We start from the raw sequence: 27,836 nt of genomic DNA, 5'->3' as shown, positions 1-27,836 counted from the left end.
TATATTGTGAATATGTAGATAGATAGATAGATAGATAGATAGATAGATAGATAGATAGATAGATAGATAGATAGATTTATGCAAGTATATGTATGCAATTTAACTTCTCCACATTTATTTTCTCTACAATCAATATATGCTGAGAAGAGAGGAGTTGATATTGTGTACTGCAGAAGATTATCATAAGAATTAAATAACCTGGGGCTAAAGAGGTGGCTCAACAGCTAAGCAGCTCTTCCAGCGGTCCTGAGTTCAGGTCCCAGCAAACACATGATGGTTTACAATCATCTATAGTGGGATCTGATGCCCTCTTCTGGAAAGCAGGTGTATATGCAGATAGGGCACCACATACATAAAACAAATCTTTTCAAAAATAACCCAAATAAAGGGCTCTGTTTAATGACTAGCATTCTCCCAAAGGCCTGTCATAATGCCTTGTATCTGGTATAGCTATTAAAATCAATAAAATTGAAAATTTCGATAAGATTTGTGATTTGTTCACATTGAGAGTAGCTACAGGTTGAAGTATGTCAAGCCTTTACACAAGATATAGGTAATCCGGACATTACCCTTTTGTAGCATTGCACACGCGTGTGCGCGCACGCACACACACGCACACACACACACGCACACACACACACGCACACACACACACGCACACGCACACACGCGCACACACACACGCGCACACACACACGCACACACACACACACGCACACACACACACGCACACACACCCCTTGAAATCCCTGCCTGCTCTCTCCCTGCTCGTCTCTTTCCCTGTCTCTATCTCTCTATATCTCCTTGCACTTCACACTAAAGTGCTCTCCTTTTCCCATTTTATTTCATGCAAAATAAATAATGTATGCCTCACTCTGTCCCATAGAAGGTCTGCAGTGAATAATAGATAGCTCGGCTTCATGCTTAGTGAATGAGTATTTTACATTTCTCCAAGGGAAGAAAATGAAGTCGAGTTTTACCATTCCATTCATTGATCCCGTGCTCTGGAAGCAGAAGGAAATGGGTTTTTTATCCTGACCTTTGGGGAAAGAAAAAATTAAGTTTCCAAGCATAAAGTTGAAAATTAAGCTGCCATGAATTCCAGACATTTCGCACAATGGGAAGCAAGAAACATCCCTCTCTGTTATGGTTGCAGAGGCCACATTTCCAGAGGCAGAGTGCCTGGCTGTCTCTGCCCTGAGAGGGGTTTCTCTCTTCCCCCTTTACCGAGGGTCTTGTGCACATTCTCCTGCATGGGCTTCCTTCCCTTAGTGCCCATCCTCTGTCTTCACATACATCACTCATCCCTACCACTGATTTCTTTAGCTTCCAAACAGCATCAGAGAGCTACCTATGTAGAAAGATCTGCCAGAAGCTTCATTTGGTTGCTGAAAAACAAAACTGAGCACTGAAACATTAGTTGCAAAAACAGGCTTGGAATATGATTTACTCCAGATGGTTTGGAACAAAATTTGAATTGTTCAAATGTAAATGTATTCATCTAGCATAAATTTCCCTTGCTTATCCATTATTAATTAGGACAGAGATGTTTTTCATGCAGGAAAAAAAAGCAAGTATTGGCATTTTTCAAAGATGACCATTTTCCCAGGAATTATCAAATAATGGCCATAATCATCTTTGGTTTTAAAACACACAGTGGGACTGGGATTGTAGCTCAGTGGTCATGCACTTGCCTAACAAGCACAAGGTTCAGTCCCCAGAACTGTACTGCAGCAGTATGAAGAGAAGAGAGAGAGAGAGAGAGAGAGAGAGAGAGAGAGAGAGAGAGAGAGAGAGAGAGGAAGAAGAAGGAAAAGGAGGAGGAGGGAGGGAGTGGGAGGGAGGGAGAGAGAGAGAAAGAAAGAAAAGAAAGAAAGAAAGAAAGAAAGAAAGAAAGAAAGAAAGAAAGAAAGAAAGAAAGAAAGAAAACACCATATATCTAACTAAGCTGAAACAGACAACTGCCTTCAAGACACTGGTCAAATACAAGGCAGTTTCACTTAATGAAATTTACTTCAACATTGATTGACAGCCCTTTCTCCAAGAATATGTGGACAGTGCTGTGTGTCCCAGGAAGAGGCATCATTCAAGAAGTAGAAATCGGATGAGTGAGTGATGAATTAATAGTCCGACGAACACATATGCACCTGTGCTCTATATGAGGAGGTAATGTATAGAATGAAATTTGCTGCATGCTCTGTTCCAAAGAACACTGTCAAACAAGATGATTTTTTTTTCCTTTGCCAGCTGTCACCACCAAGTTGGCTTACTCTATACTTGGCTTTTTGTTTTTTAATGTTTGAACGCCAACACTAGAGCAGATGGCTGGACTGAATGCCAGAGCAGTGGTAAAAACTGGCTGTACCACCTGAACAGGTACTGTCAGAAAACACTAAGGCAAAAGCCTTAGTCACAAAAGACTACAAATGTGGGGATCCAGAAAAGCACAATCTGAACTTCTTGCTTAACTCATCCAACTGAAAATGAAAACTTTGGTTTATGGGGGGGGGTCCCCTACTTTGTGCTAAGAGGTTTTTTTTTTTAAGTTTACATATTTTATCTTCAGTTGGAGTAGTTTCCCATGACATCAACCATGGAATTTCTAGGCTCGGTATAAAGACAAATTGTAGTTCTAAGTGGAGTTCGTGGGTGAATTCCAAAACAAGAAATGGAACCTTCCAGAACTGAAATGTCATTAAAGAAATGTGTTTGAGAATACTTGACTTAAAAAAAAATGCCTATAAGTTGAAATGTGTGGCGTGAAAAAACAAGAGTTTCCAGTAGAGGAGATTAAAGTTGGAATCAAACTAGAATGAGAGGAGGAGAGAGGCGGTGGGCATTTAGAGTCATACGAGGTGACAGATCATACACAAAACACAGGCGTAATTATCACATACAAAGGAGGAGTGAAAAGTATAAGACTGACAAGACGCTGAATATCTGCTCCTACTCTTGCAAAGAAAGTTCAGGAAAATAAATAAATAGTAACTCTGAAAAAAAAGAAAAAAGTTCAATTTCCCACAAAAATAACTGCCTCCGGCCTTCCATTCTGAGTCCTGGGGTGGGAGGAGCCACATCTCCTGGCTGAGTGACACCATCATGGCCCAGTGCTCCATCTCCACTTTCTTTTCAGACAACAACAAAGGCCAAGCCAATAACAAAACAGGACTAGAAACCACCCTGATGGCTATTCATAAATTGGTAGCTTTTCTCAGAATTTTAAAATTTCCAAGAGAGACATAGCCATATATGTGATAGATTTATACAATTCAGCCATCTAAGGTAGCTCATAGTTAGCAAATTACAGTAAAAACAGTTCAATGCCACAAAGCAAGCCCCTCTGTAGCTTAGTGGACAGTTGTCAGCTGTGAGGCTCTATGCCTGGATTTTTCAGCAGTGAAATCAAGGCTACCTTTGTGACAGACTAACTAACCCCATTATATTTTCCAAAGCCCAGGGGCACAGTCCTTTGGAAGGACATTTCTTAAGCTATATAATGCATACACTGAGTAAATACTTTCAAGTAAGATTTTTTTAAAAGTGTGTATGCCTCTTAATTTCCTAATTTCTAATCCTTTGCCTTTTCCAAAGCAACCAGAGGAAAGCCTCTGAACTGGGTGTGGATACAGGATCTCCCTAGGCACTTTCTGGCCAGCCCGTCTAGCCAAAATGGATAGTTAGAAGATCATAATGGGAGGCAGAGGCAGGCGGATCTTTGTGAGTTCGAGACCAGCCTGATCTACAAGAGCTAGTTAAAAAAAGAGAGAGAGAGAGAGACAGCAACAGAGGATCACACCTGATGTTGACTTCTGGCCTCCACTTGCACCTGCCCAGCATGTGCACACTCACACACGCATGCACACACCCATGCGCCACATAAACAACAAATTAACAAGTAAACAAAAATAAATACCTCATAGCAAAAAGCAGTATGGTAGAAGGAGATGGGGGATGTAGCTCAGCTAGAAAGCACTTGCCTAACATCATCACACACAAAGCCTTGAGGCCATAGAGAAATTTAAGCATCCTACATGTAATGTTAAACATAAAATAATATCGTTTTCTATGACTTTTTAAAACATCCTTAGTGTTATTCTTCCCTCCTCCCTCTCTCTTTCTCAGCAGTGTTTTCTCTGGGCCTCCTCAGTTAAAGTCACATCCCCATTTTTCCTGTTTTCCCCTTCAAACCATGTGTGTCCTGAGATACCCGCTCCCTACAATTCTTTCTTCCCTCCTCCCCCATCGTGGTCACTTTTTGCTTTCCTTGTTTCTATGGTTACTCCAGACTACATACTCACATCTAAGGATTCAGAGCTAGGATTTACAACTTATAGAAAACATACAGCCTTTGTCTTTCTGGGCCTGAGTGACCTCACTCAGTTCAGTACTTTCCGGTTCTATCCATTTACCTGCCAAGTTTACAATTTCCTTTTTCTTTACAGCTGAATAGTATTCCACAGTACATAAGTACCGCATTCCCATTATCCATTAGCTAATAGAGAACATTTAGGCTGTTTCCATTTGCTGGCTTTTGTGAATAGAGCAGAAATAAACATGGCTGAACAAGTGTCTGTGGAGTAGGATGTGGAGACCTTTGCGCACACTCTCAGTAATGGCACAGCCAGGTCATATAGTAGATTTATTTTGAATGTTTTGATAATTTTCCACACTGGTTTCCAGAGTAGCTGCAACAGTTTCCAATCCCACTGACAGAGGATGAGAATCCCCCTTCCTCACATCCTCTCCAACATTTGTTAGCAGTTGTTTCTTGTTCTGACTGAGATAAGGTGAGCTCTCAAATTAGTTTTAATTTGCATTGCCCTACTAAGAAGGATGTTGAACACTTTTTGAGATATTTCTTAACCATTTTTATTTCTTCTTTTGAAAACTCTCTGTTCGGACCCATAGTCCATTTTTAATTGGGTCTCTCATTTTCTTGATTCTTGGTTTCTTGAGTTCTTTGTTATCCTAAATATTAATCCTCTATTGGATATAGAAATAGCAAAGATTCTCCCCAACTACATGAGCTTTCTCTTCACTCATTTGATTGGGGCATTTGCTGTACAATTGTTTTGTGAAGTCCAGCTTGTCAAGCGTTGACCTCAATTTCTGGGCAAATTGAGCCTATTCAGAAAGTCCTTTTCTATACCTATATTTTACAGAATACTGTCTATGTTAACGTTCCCCTCAAGAGCCATAGACTGTCTAACAAAATTCCCAGCACCAGGCATGAGAAACCTCCTTTTGAGTTTGTTTTAGTAACCTTCCTAATGCTGTGAAAAGACACCATGACCAAGGCAATTTAAAAAGAAAGCATTTAACTTGAGGCTCGTGGTTCCAGAGGACTCAATTCCATGACCATCATGATGGTGAACGTGGCAGCAGGCAGGTAAGCATGGCACTAGAGCAGTAGCTGAGATCTCACATCTTGATCCGCAAGCATAGGGCAGAGAGAAAGCTCACGGGGAATCATGTGGGCTTTTGAAATTTCAAAGCCTACCCCCAGTAACACCTCCTCCAATAAGGCCACACCTCCTAACCTTTTCCAAAGAATTCCACCAACTGACAACAAAGGATTCAAATGAGCCTATAGGGGTTCTTATCATTCAAACCACCATGAAGTTATTGACCAGAGGAATCCAAGCAACTCACAAAACAATAAGCTCTTTCCTTTGCCCTTGGTGGTCTCACTGAATTTGCATGAGTCTCTGATGCTATAGACACCACACACTTTGAACTCAGAACTCATAGGAAGCAAGCTAAGTCTAACCTGGAAGCCTCATCCTTAAGAAGTAGCTTTTATAGCACCAGAGGTTATTATATAAGTTGCCAAGAGGAAAAGTAAGCAGTCCTACCCAGCTGTGATGTTCATGAATCACAGCAACGCTGCCAGCATGGCAAGGAATTCCCCAGGGTACAATAGTAGCACTTACATCTTGAACGCAACCAACAGCCATCTGACTGGACTTAAGACCCACTCAACCGTGGGGGATTCATACCTGGTACTGTAAATCTAACCAACTCTCCATAGCTAATGAGGACATGGTACCTACAGGATAACCTCCTACTGCTACTTTCTCAAATCAGTATAATCTCTAACTGCACCCTAATACTTTTATATCCACAGAGAAATGCAGTGCTCACCCTCATCAAAGAAGCTTCCTTTTGCAGCAGACAGAGACTATTACAGAAGGCTACTTAACATGCAGAGAACTGGCTATGGAGTGCCCATAGACACATCTCCTGTACAACCCCTCCACCTAAGGCTTGGGGAACATGGCAGAAGAGAGAGCGGAAAAACTGTAGGAGCCAGAAGATGGGATGTCTGTCTATTGGGATGTCTACTGCAGTATTGGCACCCATGAAATAGGGTGCTCAACAATATAGTTTCCTAAACAAGAAGCAAATAATGACAACATCAGTTGACATGCCAACATGGTTAGGGGCATTTCATAAGGTGCCACCCCTGGATAAAGAGCTGAGGGTGATTAATTAATGGCTGCTTTGAGAAGGAGACTCAGTTTTCCCCAGGGATGAGCCTCCAATTGGTTATCTAACATCAAGTGGTCAGTCTGAAAAATATACATACAAGCAACACTCAACAACTGAGCAGATTGTACTTAAATATATATTAATTTGTATATTTAGGTGTGTGTGTAGCAATAATAATTAAAAGAAAAGAGACTATAAATTTGAGATGGAGTGGGGGAGACCTGGTAGGAACTACAGAGAAGAGAGGAAAAGGAGGAAATGATAGATATGAATTCTTTTCAAAAGACATTAAGATTCCTGGTTCAGAGAAGACGTACTTTATTACTTGTAACTACAACAATACCCAAAGGATCAGCATGTGCCTGACTGCCTAAGTCCCAGCTCTCCCAGGGGACAGAGAGCCAGATGATGTTTGCTCAAGCTATGGTTATGTAATAGGGAAAGTAGGCCACATTCGGGAAACCCGAGCCTCGGAGAGAGACAGCATATTCACTGTGGTGAACAACAAACCGATGCTTTGTTCTAGAGGGAGGCAACAGCCCTACCTTCCAAGACTCCATACTGGATAGTTTGAAACATAGGGATTCAGTGCCTCCACCTATATAATATGCAAAAATGAATTGTCTCACTACATTAAAAAAACAAGGGAAATCCATCATGTAATTGTTATTATAAAAATAGCTACTGTCTAAGTGTTAGCAACTGCATACATTGTGCCAGATGTTAAACATTTATTTTAATATTTAATTGGCATAAAACAACCTGAAATATAAAAATATAAGAAGAGCCATGAGTTTAGTACCCAGCAACCCATAAACCAAGTATAGTACCATAAGCTTATCATCCAGCACACAACAGGTAAAGAAGTTCACCATCAACCATGGCTATTTATAGTGACTTCAAGGTCAGCCAGGGATACATGACACACTATCTAAAAGCAGGATGTTATAGTTTTCTGTCTCTTTAAGAAACAAGTCATGCCCACTCACTCCCCCATCCACTGAGGCAGGCTGATCTTCAGCTTCCAGCCTGAGATGGCTCTCTTTTCCATCTTCCTCTCGGAGAGGCAGCTTCGCTTCTGCCTCTCTCCCCACTTCTCTGCTTCCCCCCTTCTCTGTCTCTTCCTCCTCCTCCTCCTCCTCCTCTTCCTCCTCCTTCCTCTCTCTCTCTCTCTCTCTCTCTCTCTCTCTCTCTCTCTCTCTCTCTCTGTCCCCCCTTCACCCTTTACCCTCCACAACCCCCTGAATAAATATTCAACCTCACTCTGCAAGTCGTGTCTATCCATGTCTCTGTCTCTTGCCCGCCTGACATGTGTCTCCCTGCCTGGGACCAGCCACTGCTCAAGGACCAGCAGCCATCTCTGGCTGCTCCCAGAGCCCGCTGCCTGCCGCCATATGGCCTACCACCACTGCTCGGGCCACCGCTCTGGGACCGGCAGCCGTCTCTGCCTGGAACTGGCTGCTCCCAGGGCCCCACTGTCTGCCGCCACATGGCCCGCTACCACCATTTGGGACCTACTGCTGCTGGGGAGCTTGAAGCATTTTTTAAAAATATATATAACTCACCACGAATAGAAGTTGTAATGATGGGGTTTTGGGGGTACTACAGGCAGACACTTGGAAAGGTCTTTGGGAAAAGAATGTGGAGAGAAATAGTCTCCATAGGCCTCCTGCATTGGTAAATAAATCAGTAAGTAAAGATCCCTCTACTTACAGCAGTGATGCTGACTTAACTATGCTAATACACTGAGACAGTGAAACAGGGCTGTTTCCTCTAAAAACTTCCTAGAGGAACAGGATTCTTGAGATATGCTTTAGTCAAGTTAGTCTTAACTACCAGGACTGTCAAGAAAGTGACTTCCTTTGTGTCCATGGAATGTATGATCTCAAACTGAACACACTCAGGAAGGTGTGTACCTTTGTACATGATGAGGTTTTATAGCATGAATATGTATGTTTTCCTAATAAGGACCTCATACCTCTTATTCATGGAAAGATACTACTTTGGGAATAACCCTGCTTCCAGTAGTAGGGTAAAAGGGCCAGGCAAAGAATCCCACCCTGGCCCTGAAACCAGAGCCAAAGAAACACACTTTGACCCTGGAACCAGAGCTATAAAAGAAACACATCCTGGCCCTGAAACTAGAGCAAAAAGGCTAAAAAGTGCCAATGAAAGAAAATAATTTGGCCCTGAAACCAGAGCCAAATCTTCTCTAGACCAACTGAGCACAAAACCAACCAATCCCTGAGCAGGAAAATCAACCAATCCTGTTGAGTAATATTATTTTAAGGCATGTGATTTTTGACAAAAGAGTTAGAGCAAAAACAACCAATAACATTTTGACACACCGGCATGGGTATATTTCCATGAAGGGCCTGATAAAGGTGAACGAAAAAAAAGAATACAACTCATTTAAGAGTTTATGCCTGGTGAGCCCTTGAGCAGCCAGTAAGTTAAGTAGAAACAACAACAACAAAAGATGTTGCCACCACACATGCAATAGCATTCAAGAGCTCTAAGAAAATTCAGTGCAGTTCCTGGTAATGTACCTCCAATCTGGCTGTAAGCTTTAGGCTTGACTTTCACCATCTGACCCGAAAGCGGGAAGAATCAGCCTATGGAGCACGTGGAAGACCCAGGTGTAGTAGCTTACCAGTGTGCTCAAAAACAGCTTAAAAAATACATAGTGAAAAGAGACCCACACAGGAAAAAAAACAACTCTAAATAGGTTACAGTGTGTTTTACAGTATGCATAGGCTTAAGAAAGAAAGAAAAATGGGTATAGGTAGTTATAGAAAGAAATAAGAGTTTAAAAAATAAAGTCTTTAAAGAGACAGTAAGAGTAAAGAAAAGATGAGAAATACACAGGGAGTCTGGACTCTGTAGGCTATTGTATTGATTTTGAATTTTTTGATTGCTGAAAAGCAAAGGACAACTGCTAAGACACCTGGAATTTAAAGAGGGACTGTTGAAATAAACCAGCCTACATATTTGAAGAGTGTATTAACTTTAAAAAAAATCAAAAAATGTATTTTTCAAGAGAAAGTCAAAAATGCTTTAAAGACGTGGTTTTGGTTTTGTTCCCACGGGAAACAAAAGGCTGTGGATTCATTCCAAGTGGATGTGGATCTGGTTTGATCAAGGGAGACCTCCTGAATTTTGATGGATGATATCCATCAGGTCTTCCCAGGATTTGGCTATATCTCAAATTTTTCTCAAGGACCCCTGGGAATGTCTGTGGAGGCCCAAAGAGGCCAAAATTCAGAGAATTTGGGACTTTTTTCTAGTTCCTTCAAGGTTATTGTGCTTCTACCTACAAAGGTCCTACCAAGTTGTAAATCAGAAAGTTCTGCTTTGTCTAGGCTATTGTCCACAGGTGTGGCTAGCCGCCAGACCTCATGCTCCTGGAACAGGGAAGTAGTTTGTTCCTACCTAAAAGTCTAAGGATCCAACTAAGCTCCTGTTCTCTTTAAGGTTCTCTTTTATGGAAACAACTTGGAATTCCACCCAGGGAGTGGTTTGCCTACAGAGTGTTTGGTCTAGGGTGTGAGTCTAGGGCAATGAGTGTGATGAATGTAGCCCATGACTTTCAATTGGTATACTAATGTAGTTTTCTGTCTTACACCTAACTTTTAGGGTCAGGGTTAACCAGTTGAAAATTAAACACAGGCGAATTTTCAGTACTCACTGAAAAATTCCCTCCTGATACTATCTTTTATGTTTCTGCATTTTATTATTTTCACTCACGTCTTTGTATTCTTTACTATATTTCAGTAGCAAGGCAGGAGCAAGGATAGGCTGGGCTGGCAGACATATGGTATAAATAGAAGGAGAAACCATGAAGAGGAGCAACGAGAGAACAAAAGGAGGAGTAATAATAAGCTTCCATGTGTGATTTGTTTGGGAGCTTGATGACAGTGCCCCTCCTCCCCCCCCCCCAAAAAAAGTTCAAAAAATCAAAGAGTAAAAGAGCAAAAACATCATATAACACAATCCCTGAGCACAAAAACTAGCCATTCTGGGCCTGTGCAAGCTCAAGGGGTTTGAAATCTGACCAGTTCCCACCCTGAAATCTCCACCCCCTAAGAAGCCCTATGTTATCCCTGCGCTGCTGCCTTTCCCCACCCTGGCAGAAGCAGCCACTCTCCTGGATTCTTCCCTCCTAATAAATCTCTTGAACGAGGTTTGGGTGACAATCTTCTTTTGCCAGAATGGAGCATAGCAGAGAAGTAACAACTTGCTGCATAGCCAGAGCTGAGCTGAGCAGAGCAGGATTGTAACCCTTTCACTGCGGAAGCCCTCCTCTGCCAGGGCAGAGTTGCTACATTTGAGGAAACCTTTCCCTTGAGCAGGGCTGTAAATCGCTACCCTTCCAGGGACTTCGTGGTTCTCTTTGGCTCCTAACTGCCAGGATCCCTTTCCATCTGAGCTGCAGTCCTTACAGGAAACCTTCCCATTCACGAGTGTCAGAACAGAAACTGGGAAGCTATCAGAGTGGAAAACATGCTAAGGTTCTTTCTGAACAAGATCCTGAACTGTAAGGATTCCCCTCTCAGCACCTATTGAAATCATCCTCTAAGCACCCATAGATATGGGCTTACCTGTGTAATGGATTTTTTCTGTAGCCAGAACTAAATTAACACAAAGAGACAAAACTTGAATAAACACCCATCTATGTGGAAAGTGGCTAGCTGTTCATTTTATGCTACACCAGTAGATCCCACTAAAAATTTAGAAAAGCAAATTCTATTTTTTAGGATAACTTTTGAGATATTATGAAAATGCTTACTACCTAGAACATGGAGTGAAAACGAAAATAAACATAATTCCAAGCCATGTTTTTTTAAGGTCAAGTTGTTAAAAAATAGAGTTCATTCTAAGAGCCTTGATGTTTGTATTCACCTAATACTAAATGCATTCATGTTTATTGCGAGTGAAATTAACTGTTGATGTTCCAGGTTAAATAAATTCATAGCTCCCTCCTTTAACCTCTTTACCTGTATATCATAGAATATCACTATGACATACTCTATAGTATTCACTTCCAAATATTACAGCTAATGTACTCATACTGTAATTAATCTTTATGTTTTTACTGTCTTATTTGTTACTTCTTAACAAAAGAAGTAATGGATGTTGTAAGAAGGCTGCTTATTTGTTTCCTGGCCACCCAGGCTCCCAAAATAATCACACAGAAACTCTTTTTTTTTCCCAGCGGGAGTTTGTTTTTCTTATGAACTTTGAATGTATAGTCATACCCCGTAAGTAAATAATACAAAAGAAAAACTACACCACAAAAAGGAAAAAAATGAGATGGGTTCTTTCAATTACGCCAATGTACTTTTTCCTTGAATTAGATATATTTTGAAGCATAACAATACTGGAGAATATTATGGTAAACATTCATATCCCTGGCACCTAAATTTTGTGTTATACTTCATTATATTCATGCTTTTTTTTTCCTGTTTGTGTGTTGTTCAGCGAGTCCGGTTTTATCCCATGCTTTTTCAGACCCAGGCCAGCTGGCCTTGGTGAGTTCCCAATAGAACATCCCCATTGTCTCAGTGTGTGGGTGCACCCCTCGCGGTCCTGAGTTCCTTGCTCGTGCTCTCTCTCCTTCTGCTCCTGATTTGGACCTTGAGATTTCTGTCTGGTGCTCCAATGTGGGTCTCTGTCTCTGTCTCCTTTCATTGCCTGATGAAGGTTAATATTCATGAGGATGCCTATATGTTTTTCGTTGGGTTCTCCTTATTTAGCTTCTCTAGGATCACTAACTATAGGCTCAATGTCCTTTGTTTATGGCTAGAAACCAAATATGAGTGAGTACATCCCATGCTCCTCTTTTTGGGTCTGGCTTACCTCACTCAGGATAGTGTTTTCTTAATTAAATCACTGCTTGTCCAATTACTTAAGCGTATTGCTAGCTAGCTCTTACATCTATAACTAACCCATCTTCATTATTTTATATTTTACCACAAGGCTCGTGGCCTACTGGCAAGGTTTCAGCATGTCTCTCTCTGGCAGCGGCTCCATGGCTTCTCTTTTACTCCACCTTCCTTCCCCCAGCATTCAGTTTAGTTTTCCCCACCTAGCTCTATTTTTTTGCCCTATCACAGGCCAAGACAGATTCGTTATTAACCAGTGCTATTTACAGAATATAGAGAGGAATCCCACATCAAATGGATCTCATAAAACCAAACTGAAATGGCAAAATAGAGCAATACATAGATTTTTATTCTGATGAAATAATGTAATAGCAGTCTAACCACAAGAACACATGAAAAGCATCATGTTATTACTTTATGACCCACACACCATACACTTTAACATAAAATTTTAATTGCTAAAAGACATGGGTTTCAGTTTACATTACTCTTTTATTTTTTTCATCTTCTTTTTGTTGTTATTGCTTTTGCTTTACTTATCATTGAGTTTTAATTTGTTTAGCCAAGGTTAGCCTCAAACTTGTGGCCATCCTTCTGTCTCAAAAGATACCTTGGTCCTATTAACAAGAATCCTTATTCTTACATTTGAGCCATCTTCTAAGATGAAAAACTCATAGACAACTCTGTGACCTGCTGATAGCTAGTTACAAGCCCTGTTCTCATAGAAAAAGGCGTGTGTAGCCTCTCTCATAGTGGCTTAGGCTGCTTTCCTATAAATTATTTCTGAACCAGACTGGGTGACATACTAAGACCCTGTCGCAAAACAAATCTAACTTATCAGATACATCCATAACTAAGTATATATTGAGTTACACACACATTTATTTGTAATTTTGTTCTGTAAGACATCAAGATGAAAAATTCAGGGCCATGCATTTTATAATGTTCCTCCATATGTATTGAACTGTAATAATTGCAGAAACTGGAGTAATTCAGTTACCCTTGTATAATTCAGAAAAAGCCTACCTGCAAACACATATCGTGGGCTAATCATCAACTACTCCCTTCTTCCTCTGAAACCTGTAAGAAGAAACTGGCACTTTGCCAGGTAGGCCCTGTTGTCTGCCTGCCTGTCTATAGCATTAATGTCTCTTCTAAAAAATCTCACTGCTCCCCTTGAGCCTCCAACCTGTCAGTCACTAAGACCGTGAAAGCCGTGGGGATAGAAAATTACATATATCAAGAGAAGCAGAAAAGAAAGTTTAGGTATGTTAAAATATTCCGCCAGATTCAGAAACTCATAGGCTATCTCTACTCTATCCAAAACTTCTTCCATGATTGTGTGAAAAGAAGGTAAGCTTACAAGGAGAAGACTGTAACACAAAATCCACCACCAGTCAGTCATGCAGCTTGTCCAGGGGTTCTAATCTTTATAGATACTCTGGTGTGTGTGTTCTTCCTCATCTTAGGAGGCGCATCTACCAAACCCGCAAAAAGCTGAACATGCTTCTCAAGGTTCCGCAGAAAAACTAAAACATTTCAAGTTCTCTAACTGGTATCTGTCTCAAAACGGTAGGATTCAGACCAAAAGCATCCTTACAACGCAGAGGAAGGAATTGCCCTCACCTGCGGCGTGTGAAAAACGAAAACTACAACTCCCATAAGGAAGTGGGGCCGCGGAATCCCCAACTCCCAGCATCCTCCCCTCCGGAGGGCCAAAACGGTCAGGTTAGTAGGCGGAGTGAGACTGTTAATGTCTGCGGAAGCTGTAGAGCAGCGTTCTTTAGGGACAGCAGCAGCGGAGGAGGAATCTGCGGCCCTGAAAGAACAACAAGATGTAGCACGCGGCCTGGAGAACTTTCCCGTGAGAGTACGGCCTCTGGGGGCGGGGCCCAGGCCTAAGCCTTTCCAGGTAGAGGCGGGACTAGGGAGGCGGGGCGGGTGCCTTTTCGTGTGGGGGCGGAGCCAGAGGGCTGCTCCCATTTCCTCCCTCCCGCTTCGTCTAGGGGCTGGGCGCCGAGTCGGTAGCGCTGCAGGGATTGACTGGAGGGAGGCTTTTATTTACCCCCGTCGGAGCCTGCATCTTTCCTTGTAGGGGCTGAGCTAGAGGCCTGCTCCCGCCGTCCCCCCCCCCAAACACCCCGCCCCCAGGGGAGGAACTAGAGAGCTGCTCAGGACTCCAGTAGGTGAGGCCCCGCCCTTCTGTGTAGGGGCGGGGCTAAAGAGGGGCTCACAACTTCGGGGGCGGGGCCAAGCCCTTCCTTATTGGGTGGGACCTCAGAGCTGCACACAGCCCAGGGGGCGCTAGGGCACCTTGCCTAGGAGCCAAGAAAGATAGACTCATAGCTCCCCCATGTGGTCACAGTTGTCAAACTGGCTGTAACTACAGGCTTCTATTTTTTTCCCTAAAATTTTTAAAATATTAGCATACAGGGTATTTGGGTTTATTATGGTGTCTTAAAAATGTTCCTTACCAAATATTAGTCGTACATAATAATGGGTTTGTCGATGACATTTCCACACAAGCGCATAATGTATAGATCATATGCACCACCACTCCTAACCTCTTTTGTCCCTCTCCCACTCCTAGGAATCCTTCATCTTCTTGGCTAGTGCCCCCTTCAACTGTGTGTGTGTGTGTGTGTGTGTGTGTGTGTGTGTGTGTGTGTGTGTGTGAGAGAGAGAGAGAGAGAGAGAGAGAGAGAGAGAGAGAGAGAGAGAGAGAGAGAGAGACCCAGTGAGTTTCATCAAGGTTGTTTACTGAAACTTCAGTCCTCTTGACTTTTTTTTGTTACTGACTTATTCTTTGAGAATACCATGTAATATATGCTGATCTTACTCTGCCCTCCCCCAACTCTTCACAGACCCTTGCCTACCTCATGCCGTGTCTATCCAATTTCATGTTCTTTCTTTCTTGAAAAAAAAAAAAAGCCGTTGGCCTGAAGGGAAGGTTCTTAAATGAACGGGATCTAATATTTTTCTATGAACCTGTAATAAGACCTTAACAAAGATTTTACTTTATTCTATTGGTAAAATGGCAGTTCCCTGTAGTGTGTGTGGCAGAGGGGTGACTTTTTAAAAGGAGCATATTTCTCTGGTCTTGTACTCAGAACTTATTGAGGGATCAGAGCAAATCAGTTTCCTGTCTTGGTCTCAACTGTCTCTCATGGAAGAATGGCCTGGTACTGAATCTCAGCCCCTAGAGTCAAACTTAGCTGAGGTCTCCTTCATGCTGAGAGGTCTTGGACAAATGTTCGTTAGCTTCTGCGAAGCCTTGGAAGCCTTTTGTGGAGAGTTTAAGTAACAGTACCTCACTTTACAGCTGCTTTGGGAATTGCTGTTTCTAGTTCTCTGTAAGAACTGAATAAATGCCCTCTACTGTCACTGCCTCAAAGCCCCTGCTCTGACCTTCAACCCCTCTGACCGTGGCCTAAAAGTTCCCTAAGGAATTGGGAATACCCAAGATTCTGGCGAAAGAACTTTGCCCTTGGATATTGGACTTAGATGATGCTTTAGTCGTCTTAGCCACTCCACAAAGCCAGAGCTTTTCTTTTCCAAGTGAAGATAATTTAAAAGTGTATACCTTTCCCCCATCTTTTATCAGTACAAGTTGGGCTGCCTCTTCCTTCCTGCTAGGGTTTTTGTGAACAACAAATGGGGTAATAACTTCTATAGCAGATTTCAAAAGGCAAATCACGACTTTAATGTGCAAACTAGTTACTATCTTCTCAAATTATGATTTGCAGCCCATAGTACATGTCTGTATTTGCACTGATGGTCTATTATTAATAGCACAAGTAGATAGCACTATATATACACCAAAGAACCCTTAAAGCATGTTAAATATCAAACATTACAGAATGTCTGGTAAGAGTACCTGTATGTTTTTCTTTATTTGTCAAACTGTTGAGTGCCTGTAAAATGCCAGGCTCTGTATTAGGTGAGGCCTAGAAGATGGCTTCATTCAGTGAAAATAGCATATTGGTTAGTTTTATTTTAAGCTAGAAGTATCGAATATGGATGAAAAATGCTGCATTCTTAAGTATATTCAGTAAGTATTCATTAAGAACTAAACATATACCAAGTGATGAGTTGGGACGCAGAGGCTGGCAAAACATGCTTCTGCCCTCAAAACACTAACAGTGAAATGATCCTCAAACTGATTTGAACAGTTTGTGATACTGAATGAAGTGTGTGTGTGTGTGTGTGTGTGTGTGTGTGTGTGTGTGTGTGCGCGTGTGTGTGCGTGCGCGCGCGCGCGCTCGCAGGTATGTATGTATGTATTGTGAACTCTGCAAATAAATTTCCAGTTGGATATATTTTTTTTGCCATCTTCTCTAACAACAATCCATAAAACAGTAGAATAAAATAACTCTTTGTTAGCCCACTTTATTTTCAACATAACTAACAATAACTTAATTAGCCAGGCAGTCGTCTATAATCTCGCCACTCTGGAGGCAAAATCAAGAGAATAAATGTAAGGGCCACCCTAAGCTACACAGCAAGACACTTTCTCCAAAAACCAGTCGCTAGGAAGGTAGCTGGCTCAGTGACAGAGTGCTTTATGCTTACGTTCATGGGTTTGGTTCCCTGCACCTTCAAAAGTTAAAGGGTTTTATATAAGTATCTTCTTTAGCATCCTCACAGTCATTAGTGTCCATAAACTCAGGGGGTTTGATGAACTAATCATAGTTTTCAAATTAAAATAAGTACCTGTCTATTTTTAAAAGGAAGAGGGAGGAGAGAAAAAGTAACTCATATGACTGATCCTTAGACAGCCATTGAAAGTCAGGAGAATGAAACTGTTCGAAAAAGATATTCCTGGTGTCACAAAGCGAGATACTGAGCAAAGTGAAGTAAATCAGCCCAGCACTGTTACTGCTGCAAAAGGATACACAATGGCCCACAGCACTGAGCAAGCACATGGGCGGGGCCAGTTAACCTGTGTCTCACGCCATTGGTGGCAGCTCAACCTCACAATCTGACATGATCGGCTAATTAATAGTGGGTGGACAAGGGAAGGTTGCAATAGAGAGTTGAGTTTCAAGTCTACCATCCAGGGTTTGGCAAATGGGCAGATTCACAAGAGTTTCACAAGATGGAGGAATGGTCTTTTGGGAGGCTAGCCATCTCGGCTAGAAATGACTGCTTCTCAGAAAACATAATCCACATTCTTGACACTATAAAACAAGCCTCATGGTTGCCCAGATTGTCTCGTGGTACTAGTGGTGTAGGATGTGTGTCTTGGATCCTAGCAATGCAGGGTAGAATTCTGCATGTGCTATGGAAATGCTCCACCACAGACCTACACTCCCAGCTCACCTTCAGCTCATTTTCTTCCATGTATTCCACATGCATAAAAGGAATCTTAGAACAAAATCAAAATAGCTTACTTCCTTGCAAACGCTGGCTTCACAGGCCCACACAACCATTAAGGCATGAAGAACTCAAGGTAAAAATAACTTTCTGTCTGCTTTGCTTTGGGATGCTGTGTAAAGAGAAAGGAGAACATTGAAATATTCATATTAGAAGCCAGTGTATCATAACGTCCTCAGGGTTGAAAGCCAAGGAGAAAATAAACTAATTGGTTTTCTCCAGCTAAGTCAGGTTTAATCACTTGTCAGGTCCCTAAGATCAACTTCAAACATTGTTTTTCAGATCTCAGCTGGGCCTTGACCAGAATTATCTGGCTCACGGTCTCCTAATAGCTGTTAGAAGCAAAAGCAAACTGATGACGCTGGACGCCAAGTCCAAGGATTCTTCTAGCTGCGTTTTCAACACAACCAAAAAAGGAAGGAAGGTTTCCACAGTGCTTCCTTAAGTATTCCTTAGGATTCGGGAAGCTTCTGTAAGAGTCACGCTCATGTTTAAAATCCTAGTACTGTACAGACTTGTGCTTGAGTTTCTGGGACTTTGATACAGAATGTTAATCAGAACAGTCCTGACTTGCAGATTGTGAAGAGCTGCAGTGAAGCAGAACAAACTGGGTGTCTGCTGTGTGTCTAGAACACAGACTAGAAGGACACTTCATGACACACGCCAGAACTCAGGTTTTTCCTCTGGACACACATTTGAAAAATGACACCTACACATTTAACACAGTTCAACATTCAGTTTAGTTCATGCTAGCCTAGTTTAGAGAAGAAATCATCATGAACAAGAGAAGCCAAGATAGCTATTTATTTTTTTAGCATGCTATATGCTGTTTCTATTTTTGTTTCCTAGATAATTATTATTTATATTTTTTTCTTAAGTATTTCTTGTGGAAAAAAATTGGAATTTCTGCCCAGGATGTGGCTGATAGGGAGTCATTTCACACTGATAGTTTTGCACTTATTTCTTGCTCTTGCATATGACAATTTAAGAACAGTAAAATTCCCCTTCTTGTCTTTTTTCTTCTGCTGATTTCAAATCCCAGTATGGATAAGACAGTTACTAAGGCAGTGTTTGTTGATAAATGAAGGAAGTCTGGGCTGGGTCAGCTCTTAATCTCCTTACTCAAAATGAGTAAGTAAGCAAGGATAGGAAAGTATTTCATAGACCGGACTTTTGTTTGGATATGTTTGCAGCCAGGAAGTTTAATTCCAGGACCTATTTTTTTCACCACCTACTACAATACCTGCTGAATTTTTCTTAAATTCACATGCCAGCCCCAATTGTAATTGTTTAGATTCTCTCTTATAGTTTCCTTTATAAGTGAGATAGAAAGAATGGATAGTTAAGGGAAGGTAATACTTTCAAAGCAAGTTTCAGGCCCTGAGTAGCATTATCTCCCTAGGAGCTTGTGTTAACCACCCCCAATATGAATATTTTCCCTGTCATAACTGTTGATCTACAACTTACCCAGTCATTTGCCAAGAGTCACCATAGTAATGTGAGTCTAGCTCTGTTTGTGTCTCCAGAGTGGGCTACATTCTGCACTGAGAAGCCCTGGTGATTTTGCCCTGTGTTCCTGGCCACAGTCATGAGTTTTTCTGCCTGAAGTACTGCATAGTTTGTTCCAGTATCTTAAACCCAGTTGGAAACCTGGTAGTTCTTTGTTCATTTGCATCTCTGATGACATTTTCTGCCTTTTCCTATCGCCAGTCACAGCTTTCACCCTACCGTATAAGCCAGACTCCCTTGATTGCATGAAACATAAACACCCCTCAAACTGGCTCAAGCAATAGAGGGAAAGAATTGCCTCACATAATGGAAATGTCCCTAAGTAGCCACCATAGACCTGTCTGTATCAAGACTCTAATGAGGTCTAGTAATATCTTACTGCTACACTTCCTGTTTGCAGAGCAAAAGGTTCAAGCCCACTTCTGGGTTGGAAAACCCACCAAAATCTACCAGTCCAGAGCTCAAAAAACCACCAATCCCTGAGCCCCCAAACCCACCAGTCCATGAGCTCAAAATCTCTCCAATCCCTGAGTTTAAAATCCCACCAATCCCTGCACTTGCCTTAAAATTCCACAACCCCCACCCTGGAAAACTCTGCCTCTAAAAAGTCCTATATAAAGTCTGCCTCCTGCTCAGTTCCTTGTTGCTTTTTACCCAAGCAGAGGCAACCACCCTCTTTTGTCTCTCCCAATAAACCTATTGTGTGAGGTTTGTTATTCAATGTGACTTTGCTAGGCTCCTGACTGTGAGACACTTTTCCTTTCAGAGCTATAAACTTGTGTAGGGGAAACCCTTCCCCTCAGAGCTGTAACACTGTTCACACCTCTACTTCCCTTTCAGTACTTGGCTAGACAGGAGGTTTTGTCTAAATGGTAAACTTGATACTGAGCATTCTCTGGAGGGGTCCTACTTCCTTCTTTGTGTCAGTAACCCATATTTGTGGTTCTTTGTTCTGGCTTAGATGGTGTGCTTGGTCACACACTAACCACCTACCGATTCTCTTTAATTGTCCTTGTTCTCAGTTGTGTATTTGTTTTTGACGTGGCATCTCTTAGAGCATAGGTTGATCGGGAACTATCTGAGGCCAAGTCAAAGATGATCTTGAACTTCTGTTCCTGTTGCTTCCATCTGTGAAACTCTGGGGGCAACCCAGAGTGCCTCCACTGTATATTATGTGGTACTGGGGATGGAACCCAGGGCCTCCTGTATGCTGAGCTAATACTCCACCAACTGAACCTCAATCCCATCCCAAACACTTAAATTAGTGATGTTCTGTTTAGCCAGGTCAGCTTCTGGAGCCATCTGCAACCCTCATCCAAACTCCTACATCAAAAGTGGAGAGACTTCTGGGAGGAACTGGGGGGAAAACATGTCCGCTGTGACCAAAGCCTGTTCTGTCCTTAGTGTCCCATAAGCCCAAGCAGCCTTCAGGTTTAACCTTGTGGATAAATTTGGTCCACAGATTTGTAACAGGAAGTAAGGTACAGACAGACTTAGTAAAGTGTTACAGACTGGATACATTTCAGTTAAGATCAAAGCTCCCCCTAGTTTGCAACACTCTTCCCACCATCAAAGTTTGACAGTTTGCTGAACATAAGGATTCAAACAGAATGTCAAATGATTGATGACCTCAAATTCATAAGCATTTGAATAGAATGTCTAATGATTGATGACCTCAAATTATCTCTGGGAAAATGGATACTCACATAACAATATATTAAATTAGACATGGTTTTTAAAAGGTTGTGGAGGTTTTGGTTTTGGTAATATGGAGCCTCCAACCTAGCGCCTTTCACATGCTATGCAAACCCTGCCACTGAACTGTCTCCCTACCTCAAAGGAGTATTCTTCACTATAGTTACTTTTAAAATCAATAAAATACTTTTCTTCTATAGTATTTTTCTAACCTTTTCTGGAGGAATAAAATGAAGAAAGATGAAGATAAAATTATTTATAATCATCACTGGATCAGGGTCAATGGTTCTAGATCTATTTTTATTCTGGTCTGGTAAAATGGCACAATAGGTAGAGACACTTCGTGGCAAACTGGAAATTTACCTTGAAGTCTGTATTGTTTGTTCAAAGATATCTAAAGCTCATTTGGAAGTTGCTACCATTTGTAACCCAAGTGTAAAGAAACTCAAATTGCCAGATTGTAGAATTTTAATTATAGAATTTTTATATATTTATATATCAAAATATATTCATCTATCTATCTTTATGTCTGTCTCTGTATTTCTTTCTTCTTTTTTTTTTTTGGTTTTTTGTTTTTCAAGACAGGGTTTCTCTGTAGCTTTTGGAGCTTGTCCTGCAACAAGCTCTTGTAGACCAGACTGACCTCAAACTCACAGAGATCCACCTGCCTCTGACTCCAGAGTGCTGGTATTAAAGGCGTGTGCCACCACCGTTCAGCCCCTCTCTGTATTTCTATCTCAGTGCTACAGAGCAAACCCAGCATGTTCCTTGCACATGTTAGGAAAATATATATAAAAGAACATTTCATAGTAAATTATGAACTAGGGCTGTAGCTCAACAGTAGAGTGTTTAACCATCGTGTGTAAGCCCTATGTGCAATCTTCAAAACAGCAAAAGTAAATAAAATATAATAAAGTAGTCTCAAAAATATTTTTATTGGGGGCTGGAGAGATGGCTCAGTGGTTAAGAGCATTGCCTACTCTTCCAAAGGTCCTGAGTTCAATTCCCGGCAACCACATGGTGGCTCACAACCATCTGTAATGAGGTCTGGTGCAGACATACAAACAGAATATTGTATACATAATAAATAAATATTTAAAAAAATATTTTTATTTTTAAGTAGAAAGAAACAGAACTCATTTTTAGGGGAAAAAATACTTTCCTGGTTAGAAAACAGCAGTAAGTCAGACTTATTTTAAAAAGAGTCATCTGTGTTGGGAAAGAAATCATTTTCTAGTTCAGTGACTTAATACTGCACTTTAGAAGGATGCGCTCCTTGAGGGACAAATCAGTTTAAAAATACTCCTCATAAAAAGGTTCACCAGGAGATCAGAAAACCTTCATTTTACAGCTACTTCTTAAAATGCCTCACAACCATTTACATTTCAGTGTTGAATAGGAAAAAAGCCAAAAGTGGGTTCTGGATAAGACAGCACTTGATGGACAGGGGCATCTTTTTTTGAGAGTTTCTTCATCCCTGTAGGACATCCCTACACAGCTGAAGTGGTAAGACACAATGGAAGCGGAAGCTGTTTAACTCCCCACCCCCGAGTCACTGTCTAAGCAGAAGGCTGGCCGGCCCCCCACCCCAGACTCCCACTCTTCACCTTCCTAATCTTTCAACGGGAATGCCAATCCTCCTCCAGTTCTGTGCTTTTTAAAGTATAGGCTTCTGCACTTAACTGCACAGCTCCGCTAAACCTCCACAGGGAGTGTCACTGCATGTTGTTCAGTGTCTTTCTAAAGAGGGGCCCAGGAGACACCCGTTAACAGGGGATCAGAGATGGGCAATTCCAGCATCCCACCGTATCCTGTAGCATCGTGACCCCAAATGGTGCCGCTTCGCAGGACCCAACTCTGTTGACTCTGTGCCATGCCACTTTACTAAGGGTCAGAATACAAACAGTCCCCAGGAACTGCCTCCCACAAAAGAATGGTTTGGAGGGACACACCGGTGAAACTTCTTTCTTGTATTTGTACTAGAAAAGTCCGTGTTGCTTCTGATGGTGAGATTGTTCCTTACAGACAGTGCAAAACTTGCATCTAATCATATGCCCTCTTTAAACTGACTAATTCCAGGTGAAGCCAATTGTTGAGCTGTTTCTGTTTCACACTTTATATGTCTAAGCTCACTGGACCAGTTTATGGGTTAGTCAGCTTTCTGCTATTGTAACAAAACACCTGAGATGATCAGCTTAAAAAAATTGAAAGGTTGAACCAGTTGGTGGTGGTGCATGCCTTTAATCTCAGCACTCAGAAGGCAGTGGTAGGTGGATCTCTGTGAGTTCGAGGCCAGCTTGGTCTATAGAATGAGTTCTAGGACAGGCTCCAAAGCTACAGAGAAACCCTATCTCAAAGAACAAAGAGAAAGAAAGAAAGAAAGAAAGAAAGAAAGAAAGAAAGAAAGAAAGAAAGAGGAGAGGAGAGGAGAGGAGAGGAGAGGAGAGGAGAGGAGAGGAGAGGAGAGGAGAGGAGAGGAGAGGAGAGGAGAGGAGAGGAGAGGAGAGGAGAGGAGAGGAGAGGAGGGAGGGAAGGAAGGAAGGAAGGAAGGAAGGAAGGAAGGAAGGAAGGAAGGAAGGAAGGAAGGAAGGTTGGTTGGTTGTTGGGCATGGTTATTCAAGCACTGTAGAGACTGAGACAGAAGTATTACCAGAAATTTCAGGACAACTAAAACTGTCTTACCCCCAACCCTACCCGACACACTGTACATATAAGAAAATGGTTTCTTTGGGCTCACACTTTGAAGGTTGAAGCCCCATCGCTTGACTTTGTGCTAAGGCTTATCTTCAAGGTGGGAATATGTAGTACAGGAAATTGTTCATGGCAGCTGAGAAGCAGAGTAAATACAGAAAAATACTGGATCCCAATGTTCTCTATGAGGGCTATGCCCAAAAAATAGGCTCCCTCCTACTAGGCTCCACCTCTTAAAGGTTACACTACCTCCCACCAGAACCACAGGCTGAGGAATGAACACATAGGCATTTGAGGTGTATTTCCCTCATGCTTGCCTTTTGCACATTACCTTACCTCTTTAAAACAATCTCATTAACTCCTTTTTGGAAAGAGGTGGATATAAATAAAGTTCTATGTAAGCAACAATTTTTCTGTAAATAAAGTTTGTTATGTTCTTAAGAGGGTTGGGTGGGGGAGTGGTGCACACATGCCATGTGTATAGAGACCAGAAGTTGACATTGCAAGTCATCCTCATTTGCTCTCCACCATCTCTCTTTGAGGCAGGATCTCTTACTGAAGCTGAAGCTCACTGCTCAGCTAGACTAGCTGGCCAGTGGGTCCAGGGATCCTGCAGTCTCCACATCTCCAGTGCTAGACTGGAGGGTGCATTCTGCCACCTGACTCTACATGTCTTCTGGGGGGTTAGAGTCAGATAGTTGTCCTTGTAGGGCACTCTACCAACAGAGCCATCTCCCCAGTCCTAAGAGATGCTTTAAGCTTCAGGGTTTAAAAATGTGCTTCTTAACACTTGTCAGGGAATAATTAAGACAGAAGGCTTTCCATAAAGATGTTAGATTTCAGGTTTTATTTTTCATATTTTATAAGTGTAATCTTTTGAAAATGCAGGTACATATAAAACACCAAGAAATGTTTCAAATTATCCCTTTGTCATTTACTAAGAACAGAATTTCTTTACATGTATCAGATCCATCTATAGTTTATATATTGACACCTATTTAATAAATTCCATTTTAGAATTATTTGTTAATGATTTAACATTTATGACTTTCTTACCCCCAGAAAAAAAAACCCTGGAATGTCTCATAATGAATATATGAGACATATATATGAGTATATACATTATCAGATAAAGCTAAAAGGGAAAAATACTGAACTTCATGCAGGCATCAAATTTAGCAGTTTTTGGTCAGAGTGCTTGAGAATAAACGGTTATGAGTGCTCAGCCCTAAATGGAACATCTTTATCAATCCTCCCACCCCTGCCAAGGCTCAGGGAACATCACAGAAGAGGAGGCGGGGAAGATGTAGGAGCTGGAGGATGGGAGGAGTGCTGTGAAATGCTGTCTTCTGGACATGGTGTGGCTAGTGTGCTCGTGAACTCAGCAGCTGTGCTTAGCTGAGAAGACTCACACAATTAAACCAGCCAAAATCCCAGCCTACATGGGGAAGTAACTCCTGAGAAACTTCCCCTAACGTAGGACCTGTTGGCAGGTGATAGCTGCTGGGAGGAGTGACTACTAAGAGGTTCCCCATGTTCCAGGAGACAGCCCCACACCACACACATACAGGCAGCCCTAAGTGGGCTATGAAAAAGAAAAACAGAGGACTTGAAGCTGGGAGGTGGATGTGAGGGATGGCATGGAGAATTATGATCATAGTTCATCATACACACATATGCAATACTCAAAGAATAAAGAATAAAGTGTCAGTTCCTAATATTCAAAATTATGAGAGAAGCAAGTTTTAGAGTTTTAAAGATTTCAATTCTTGATTATAGAAAAAATACTGCTATCTTTATTCCTGTAAGATCGCAAAACTTTCAAGTTTTGGAAGTTAGTCTTGGGACTGGAGCGAGGTCGCTGCGGTTGAGGGAATTGCTGTTTTTGCAGAGCATCAGAGTTGGTTCCTAGCACTCCTGCCAGGCAGCTCATAACCTCCTCTATGTTCAGCTCCAGAGACCATATGTCCTCTTCTGACCTACATGGAGACTGGCACACATAGAACACACACAGACACACATTCACATAAGTCAAAATCAAAATAAGTCTTTAAAACTTAATTTCTTTAAGTGGAGAAGGATATTCTTGGGTCATGTTTCAATGTGTTTTTGCAGGTTTGTTTTTCATATATGCTGGAATTAGGAAATGTCTGTATCAAAAGCTGTACCTTACATTCATGTGAAACACGTGAATGCCACTCTTAACAAACAGCTCTCATTTTTTGCAGTATACTCCTGATCATGTCGCTGGGCCTGGAGCAGACATCGACCCCACACAGATAACCTTTCCTGGGTGTGCTTGCTCCGACACTCCATGTCTCCCTGGCACTTGCTCCTGTCTCCGCCATGAGAATAACTATGACGACAGTCTGTGCCTCAGCAACATAGGATTGGAAGCAAAGTACGCCAAGCCCGTTTTTGAGTGCAATGTTCTCTGCCAGTGTGGTGAGCGCTGCAGAAACAGGGTGGTCCAGCATGGTCTGCAGTTCCATCTCCAGGTGTTCCAAACAGACAAAAAGGGCTGGGGACTTCGGACCTTGGAATCTATACCCAAGGGAAGATTCGTCTGTGAGTATGCTGGGGAGATTTTAGGATTCTCTGAAGTACAGAGAAGAATTCACCTACAAACAGCACATGACCCAAATTACATCATCGCCATCAGAGAGCATATTTATAATGGGCAGGTCATGGAAACTTTTGTCGACCCTACCTACATAGGAAATATTGGGAGATTCTTGAATCATTCTTGTGAGCCAAACCTGTTGATGATTCCTGTCCGAATTGACTCAATGGTACCTAAACTGGCACTTTTTGCAGCCAAAGCTATTTCACCAGGAGAAGAACTCTCTTATGACTATTCAGGAAGGTTCCTGAACCAAATAAGCAGTGAAGACAAAGAAAGGATAGATCCTGAACAACTAAGAAAACCTTGTTACTGTGGTGCCCCATCATGTGCCACCTTCCTGCCCTATGACAGTTCACTATACTGCCCCTAGAAAAACCAGACACCAGTTAGGAAGGGAGATCCTACCTTCCAGCCTCTCTGGGGACAGAACCAGAGGAAATCAAGCATTAAGTGCTTCAACTGCATCCCGCTTCCTCTCTGATGAACACCCTACCCCCAAGGGAAGTATACCTTGTAGTTAGTGTCTTGTTCATCCCAGTAAGAAAGACCAGGGGTTGCCCAGCCCTGCCCCTGCCAGGATGCCTAAATTCAACTCCAGAATGTGGTAAAATGTCCAGCTGTACCCGTTCTCCAGAATACTAACCTTTATAGATGACTCCTTGGGTGCCATTTCTTCTTGGAAACCAGAATTTATACTTGATGACTGAAATTGGAGTAGCCATCCAGAATCCGAGTTGACCCTGGGAAAGGGTCACACTGAGCAAATCAACAAGAGATCTGGAAGTATAGAAAATGCTGCTAGTCCTGACGTCTGGAATTGGAGATGAGAAGCCTATGATACTAAAGCCACTGTTGCCTTGCATTTGAGCAAAGCTTATGATTCAAGACCTCAGCCTTGCTTTCCAGCTAGTTTTATCAGTAATAAAACTGTTTGTTTTTTCTGTCTCTTTGACTCCTGATTTTATTTCTTGTTTCTAAATATGAATTAAGGAGGAAGGACGTCATAACCTGCTAAAACCTAATAATCACCACAATAATGAAGTAAAACCATGGGAATGATTTCCATTAATAATCAGGTCAGAAAAGGAAGCCTGTTGTAAAGTTTTGGCTACACTCTTGGCTCTGTCCCAGAGCTTATGAAGTAAGGTTTCAAAAGCTCAAACAACCTCACTCCTTCATTTATTAATAACATAAAAATAACCCTGTCAACACCATAGAAGCGGATGGGAATTGTATAACTCCACTTAAACTTCTGAAGGAACAAAGGCTTCTGAATGCCTTCCTTAAATCAGGATATTATAAAAAACATAGTTAATATAATCTGGGAAATATAACTCAATGGTGGAGCACTTGCCTACCATGTAGAGGCTCCTGGTTTCAGCCTATAGGGGGTGGTTTCCAGCGTATACTGAAGACCACCTAGACATTCAGTCCTATAAGCAACTACTAGATTATTGGATCTTCCATTGGTGGTCAGCATTGTTGGACTAGCTAGACCACAGCCTGTAAACCATTCTAATAAGTCCCATTTATACAGACAGATAATAGGAGATAGATAGATA

The 27,836-nt window shown here is 41.8% G+C and overlaps 1 protein-coding gene across 1 annotated transcript; it reads left to right on the top strand.

The window, feature by feature from the left end:
* The first annotated feature begins 14,088 nt into the window (after positions 1-14,088).
* On the top strand, positions 14,089-27,219 carry LOC142856197 (histone-lysine N-methyltransferase SETMAR). The gene is made up of 2 exons (XM_075983292.1): positions 14,089-14,289; positions 25,877-27,219. Exons 1-2 carry the CDS (start codon positions 14,131-14,133, stop codon positions 26,642-26,644), a joined length of 927 nt encoding a protein of 308 aa, XP_075839407.1. The 5' UTR covers positions 14,089-14,130; the 3' UTR covers positions 26,645-27,219.
* Positions 27,220-27,836: the final 617 nt, after the last annotated feature.

Source organism: Microtus pennsylvanicus, chromosome 8 (assembly GCF_037038515.1).
Source record: "Microtus pennsylvanicus isolate mMicPen1 chromosome 8, mMicPen1.hap1, whole genome shotgun sequence".
NCBI lineage: Eukaryota > Metazoa > Chordata > Mammalia > Rodentia > Cricetidae > Microtus > Microtus pennsylvanicus.
This window is presented reverse-complemented; position numbering and strand designations above follow the sequence as displayed.